The sequence below is a fragment of the Gavialis gangeticus genome, unplaced genomic scaffold (genome assembly GCF_001723915.1).
Source record: "Gavialis gangeticus isolate Ggan-Ray unplaced genomic scaffold, GavGan_comp1, whole genome shotgun sequence".
Classification (NCBI taxonomy): domain Eukaryota; kingdom Metazoa; phylum Chordata; order Crocodylia; family Gavialidae; genus Gavialis; species Gavialis gangeticus.
In genome coordinates, this window is record NW_017729034.1 from 12,487,083 (window position 1) to 12,494,090 (window position 7,008).

The 7,008-nt window shown below is 45.3% G+C and overlaps 1 protein-coding gene across 1 annotated transcript in view; it reads right to left on the minus strand.

Moving 5' to 3' along the window:
- GDAP2 (ganglioside induced differentiation associated protein 2) overlaps window positions 1–7,008 on the minus strand; it is an 83,350-nt gene that overhangs the window by 61,287 nt on the left and 15,055 nt on the right. Inside the window, exons 5-7 of the mRNA XM_019527328.1 lie at window positions 4,766–4,919; window positions 2,353–2,441; window positions 544–620 (exon numbers count right to left, since the gene is read on the minus strand). Of these exons, the coding sequence (XP_019382873.1) occupies window positions 544–620; window positions 2,353–2,441; window positions 4,766–4,919 (320 nt within the window). The remainder of the gene's footprint in view (window positions 1–543; window positions 621–2,352; window positions 2,442–4,765; window positions 4,920–7,008) is intronic.

Genomic DNA, 7,008 nt, shown 5'->3' on the forward strand with positions numbered 1-7,008 from the left:
AAGGCTTTTTTGAAGTCAAGATATATGACATCAATCTCTTCTTCCTTGTCCAGGTGATAGGTCACCTGCTCATAGAAGGAAATGAGATTGGTCAAGCAAGACCTAGCTGTAACAAACCCCTGCTGGCTATCCCTCAGGATGTTGGCATCCGCTAGTCTATTAAGGATGGCCTCTTTAATAAACTTTTCTAAGACCTTCCCTGAGACAGAGGTCAGGCTGATGGGCCTATAGTTTGTCGGATCTACTTTCCTCCCTTTCTTGAAGATAGGCACCAAATTGGCCTTCTTCCAGTCTTTGGGCACTACACCAGAGCACCAGGAGTTCTCGAAGATCCATGTGGAAAGACGTAGAGCCACCTAGGAGGACATTCATTAAAATGCAAGGGGGCCAGAAGCCAGGGAAGAGACGGGTATAATTTGAGAATAAAGTAACTCGCCTTCAGCTCCACAATACAACCTAGAGAACAAGAAATCTACACTGATCTAAAGCCTGAGGGTAAGAACATGCCCAAGAACTTTGACAGGATGAATACAGATGAGATACCTCTTCCAGCTCAGACACTGCAAACACCACCTTCTCCAGAGTCTCCCCGTAAATCTCCAGGAACCTTCTGACTGTGCCTGAGAGAAAAGAGAATGAAACAGAGTCAGCAGAATGGGACATGGAAATCCACTAGCTCCCCTCTTCCCACAAGATGGCTTTATAGGCAGCAATTATGCATACAATAGACAGCCCAGCAGGCAGAGTTCCCTTCTTAGATGCTGCCCCTTCTTACTTTGAAGATATTGAGAAAGGGTGAAACTTTTGCATTGATCCCTGCTAGTAGGGGGCCTCTTAAGTTTGGAACAGTTCTTCCTTGTAGCTGCTGGCCCTTTCCTCCCTGGATTTGTTTTTAGGGGATGGGAGAAGAAACCAAACTGCCACACTAGGAGACAGTCGTGTCCTACTCCCTCCACTCCTTGAAAAAAATAGCAGCTGCAGAATTCAGCTCAGCAGAATGGTACTATTTTGCTCACGGCTCCAAATGGGGACTCACCCTGTGCACCCTCCTGGCCTGCTGGAAGTAGAAAAGTACTAAGAATGGGGGAAAATTTCAAGAAAAACTTTTAAAATTATAAACAATAATAAAAAATGGAAAGCACCAGAGAATTCCCTCTTTACTCCTTTTCCAAATTTTCCAAAGCCTTAGCCATGTTTGAGGATATGGTCAACTCTTAAGTCAATGTTAAGGGTCAGAAAAAACACTATTGTACAACCAAGCCCCTAAACAAGGATGTCCTTGTGCAGGTGCAGCTTTTGAGCTATGATCTAGCCAGATCTCACAAGTTGATGACTCAAATGGGAGAGAACTTGAAAAAGAAGTCTGTTTTTCTCAAAACTGTGAAGTAAATCAATACAGTCTTCCTTCAAGTAATGACAGTTTAGAGACAAGCAAGAGTGAGCAAGAGAAGGGGGGCGGGGGCGAGGAAGAGAGGGGAGACAGTGAGCAAGAGCATATTTCTAAATATTTCCTGCAGTGAAATCCTTGCATAACTCCTTTAAACTTGCAACATAGTATCTTAGGGGCAAATGATGCTCTCTGCTTCCACAGCAAATTGCACCATTTAGACTTGCAAAAACAACCACCAGGGAGGTCATACTGAAGGCTTGAATCAAACCTCCAATGTCCAAATATTGATTTTCCTCTCATACCAAGCACAAGCCCAAATTTCTCCATTAAGTAGCTTGGTTCCAGGAAGCAATTACAAGGGGAAGAAACTTTTATCTAGTCTGCTTCAATATTCCCTGCACAGTCTAATCCCAATACAAAGAAGGGGAAGTAACAGGTGAGGAAATAAATAGGCAGTTCTGGGTGGAGGGGAATTTCAGAAATAAAACAAGTCCAAGAGACTATTGAAAAAGATTTAGAGTGCAGGAATGACTGGCCAGTAGGGTCTGAGCACCTCACAAAGGAAATGCATAACATTTCTCGTTTTGTCAGATTCCTTCCATGAACAGCTCTCAGCAATTCTTTCCAACCTCAAGGTTTTCCAAATTCAGATGCCAGGCACATGAAGCTCTAAAGCAAGAATCATTCCAAAACAGAGCAACAACACTTCCACCCCTGTTAGAAATGCAGTCACATTATAGCATGAAGCTGGTTGCATCATCTTGGATTTGCCAATCTCAAACCTGAATATACATCTCTCTCTGCAGACCTGAAGAGCCGTGACAGATCCAACACACTGGCACCCCTCACCTCTACAGTACTTCCCCACACCTCCACTCTGCTGCTGTTTACATCCAATCTAAACAGCTCTGGGCTCTATAAGGTGCCCGTTCAGACACACTGACCTTTCATGCATTACTTACGCAGTGCTATGTGGGTTGCATCCTCTAGGGGGTAGCCTCTCTTCACTGAATTTATAACACAGAATCCCACTGAAGACATTGCCTGCTCCCTAAAGTCAAGAAGAGAGAAAAATCTAGGAGTGACTAGTGCCGGTGCCCCTTACTCGATTTGCCCCCAAGAATCTCCTCCCACATGGGTACTTATTTCTCATATCAGAGAGCTGTTCCCCTATAAACTCCCCTCCACATGCCCCCTCCACTGGAGGGCAAGTGATTGTAGATGGATGGTAATGCTACCAGAACAGGGGTGGGGAGGGAGAAGTTTGAGGGAAGGGTCAGAAGGAAAGAACAAATGCTCAGTACTGCAAACAAGAGAACAGCATTAGTATTTTCCTGCCTTTTCCACCTGCTGCCTGTAGGAAAGGGAGGTGTATTGCTTAAAAAAAAAACCAAAACAGAACACTAACAGAGGTCTGAGCCAGGGTAGTGACTTGGCACCTTCTTTTCTTGTGGGACTGTTAGGTCTACCAGAGGCCTTTTGGGTCCTTCACATAATGCTTTGCATAGAATAATTCTCTTTTTGTACTGAAAAGCTGTCCCTGCAGAGAAAGCCAGTCACCAGGAGAGGGCCAAGAAATAAGTGGTTCTCTGATGCACAAGATCAGAGCTTATGACCAAAAACTTTACAATGGCAACAATCAATTGCTTTTCAAAGTTGACTTTCACCTACTTCCACTGAAAGTCTAGTAAACCAAGTTATTTCTCTCTTGCTTTGTCTCAACATCCCTGCACTCCCAGTAGGAAAAACAAGTTAGACCTTTTGTAATCTAACAATCAGCTATTTTCAGACTATTGTAATTGAAGAATCCACCTGTCCAAGTTACTTTAAAGCAGTGATGCTCAAACTTTTGGCCACATGGGCCAGATTAGTGGTATGGGGCTGGATCAGCAGGGTTAGTGCCCAGATCTGACTTCATGCCACGTGGATTCCACCTTGCACTTCCTTTCTGGCTCTGTGTGCCTGAATCCCACCTCACACTGCCCCACTTTGTGCAATTGGTTCAGGTCCTGTGCCACTTTAACCCTATGTGCCCAATCTACCCTGCACGGCTATGCTGTCCAGCCCTTAGGATTCCCCACAGGTCTGGAAATTTAGCAGCAGGGGAATGACAATTAACACTGCCACCACTCCCCTACCATCAAACTTCTGGACCCAAGAAGAGCCCTGTGGGTCAGATGACACTGTTTTGCAGGCTGGATTTGGCCTGTGGGCTTGAAGTTGAGCACCACTACTTTAGAGTGTGAAATTTCTACCACAGGCCTGGCCTTGCCCATCAGTTTTGAAGCACATGAGACTCTTCTGTAGATCCAAGAGAACTTGCAGGGGAGGGGGCTATGGGAAAAAAGCGGGCTTAAAATGGAAACTCATCTACAACTTCACTTATAAGGCAACTGCCATTGCACAATATCAGACAGATCTTAAAATGGTCTGGGAAAAGTTATTCTGTTGTCTCCTGAGAAACACCAAAATTTCCTTTTCCTGAAGTTTTGATTTAGTGTTCACCATAGGGATTGCTGCAATGACAACAGCAGTCATGAACAGAGGGCTTTGATGAATTCAAAAACAAGGTACATACCAAACCTTTAATCCATTATAAATGAGTTCAGAAGCAACAAGAGACGAGGGACAAAATTATAAGCCACTCAACTATTTCCGATCGAAAAGTTCCATGAATCACGTTGTGAGGATATCAAAGAATCTTCTGCAAGATTCAGTTTATACCACATGAAGGAAATGATTTTCACATATTGTAGCTAGGCCTAGGGCAACTCTCTGTTGCAGGAGACTCATAGAACCATGTGCTGGGACTGACTCATGCATGATTTGCCTGCATCTCAGCTGTTTTTGGGCAGAACAGATCTTTCCCTCTCCAAAAATGTAGCACCCCAATATTGACCTGCTGAATTATTTTGGAGGTGGAATGGGAAGATAAGACTGCCTCTCTGAAGCAGTCAGTATTACTCCATGCCCAAATATGAAACTTGATGTGCCAATAACGTGATCTCCTATAGCAGACATAGCTGTGCCTATAGACATCTACACTGAGGACTGCAGTATAGCAGAGGCATACCCTAGCAAGCTTTCTTGGAACCAGAAGCAGCCTTACTGCAGCAGCACAGTATAACACATCTACCCTGCTTCTCGGCTGAGAAAGGAGCTCTACTGCTGCCAGACTGCTTTCAGTGCCTAAACTGGTCATAGTGCAGACATACCCTGTTTTCTGTTTCCTCAAAACCAATTGCAAACTGAAGCACAAAGCGAGGGAGCAGAGGACAGCAGGCCCAGGTGTGTGGTCAAACCCCTTGCAACTCTGCCCACCCCACAGCCCAGGATGATGCATGTTATGGGTGACCCAAACTGCCCTGCACTCACTTTGCAAGCTGTAGGACATTGCGGTAACAGCTGTACAGGGAGCTCTCGGCTGCTGTGCGATATCGACTCTTGTACTTGGGTCCCACAGTGTGAATGATGAAACGTGCGGCTAAGTTAAATCCTTCCGTCAGTTTTGCTTCTCCTGTCCGGCATCCTAAAGAAACACGGTAAGAGACACCAAAGGCTAGGTAGCAGGACCAGGAATACTCCAACACATCCCCCTTCTCCATCTTCAAAGAAGCTCCACCCTGGAACAACTCTCTCCTATCGCATTAGTACAGACAAGCATTCATTTCCCTGAGCCAACCCAGCAGCAGCCCTCTGCAAGGATAACTTCTGCACTCCAAGATGGTTTACTGCTCTGAGAATCCTCAGTCAGACAGGGGAGGTGAAAAACATTGCCCTTGCATCACTACTTCAGAAGATATGCACCCTAAGGAGCAAAACAAGATAGAGTCCCTAGGGACACTGTACTTCATATTCCTAATTCAAAGGCTGCAAGAAGGCTTTTCTTAAGCAGTTTATCTATTTATAGATGTATAGAAATATGAGATAGATGCACACATTACAGTTCTGAAAGTGTTTGGTTCGGGGGTTGGATAAGTAACTGCTGTTCAGAGAGACAAATCTGATTCTTTTAAGACCTAAAACACATTTTCATCCACTCCCTGGAGTATACTAGTTATTCCTTATGGGTTATTTTGAAGACATTCAGGGTTTGAAGAATGGAACTGTACTTCAGGAAGTCCACTTCAGTACGATAGATCAATAGAAGGGCAAGTGACTTTGTATTCGGGCTACATTTTCTATTTCTCTATTTCATTCCTTTCCTTCTAATCAAACCTGTGGTGTTTATATCCTTTCATCACTCCTTACCAAGTTATTTTTCTTTTCTTCTGAGGAGTGCTAGTTAGCCATGTTAGTCTGAAGTCAGACAGAAGGCAGGGTAGAGATGCACCTTATAGATTAACTGAAATCAGAGATGTATAAATTTTCATAAGAGCTACTTCAAATACTAACTTCTAATAAAGTGATCTCTCGGTCATGAAAGTTTATGCATCTCTGACATAGTCTACACTAGTGATTCTCAACCAGGGTATCGTGCATGTCACCCGGGGTTCCTTGAGATCCTTTCAGGGTCCCATGCAATGTTAGTGCTGTTAGGTGCGCAAACATGATTCACAAAACAAACAAAGGGGGCGTGTGAGATGAGATGAGCAGAAACATGTGGTTCCTTGGGGACGAGTAGCAGCAGCACACCTTGTGTCACTGCTGCTTCTTCTTGGGTAACGCCTGTGGCACATGTGCTCTGGCATGCAGCAGGTTACCCCGGGTGGTAGGGGAAGCTGAGGCCAGCAACTGTGCTGGCTCCAGCAGTTTACCTGGGGTCCTGAGGGCCTCCAGAGCTGAAGCCATGGCACTCTTGCAGTAGGAAGCTTGGCTAGCAGCTGGAGTGTGGCTCTGGCAGGCCAGGCTCTGGTTTTGAGTGGTGCACATTGATGCCATGTGTGCTGCCCCACCCTGCTTTTTTTTTGGCACGGGTTTTTTTTTGACTCCAGGATCTCCCCACCCTGTGCTGCAAAGTAGCAGTGCAGGGAACGCCTGCATGTGCAGTGTTGCTGTGCCACAGGTGGGGCTGTGACACCACATACTGCACATCCACGCTCGTCTGGATGTACCCAGACATTTCAAATAAGAATCTATAATGTTAAAACATTGAGTTATTCGCAACAGAAGAATTGCTCTATTATTTTTCTGTTATCAGAAAATGAGTGAGAACTAAGAGTTCTGAAAGGTGCCATTTTCTGAAAGGTGCCTTGAGTCTATAAAAAGATTGAGAATCACTGGTATGTAAGGTTGATCTCTACCATATTTTCTTCTTGTAACCTTTTTTGTTATTTAATTGTGGCCCCGCTCCCCCCACTCAAGTCTGTTCCTTTCTAAATACCTTCCCAATTTATCTACACATTTCTGACATTGAAGAGCCCTCCCCTAGCGGCACCCCCAGCTGACATCTGCCCAGCATGGAAGGGAAACTACCTAACCAGGGGGCTTTTCATGTGGCCATTCCCCTGCACTGCAGCTGGAACTTGGCTGGGATCCCCCAGCCCTGCCCCCTCCCAAGCCATTGAGGGGGAGGAGGAGGGGGTAGAAGCACACCACTTTTGCCCAGCACCAATCTCACAAGCTGGAGTCTGCCTGGTGTGGGAGGGAAAGCACCTGTCTGGGAGTTTTTCATACCC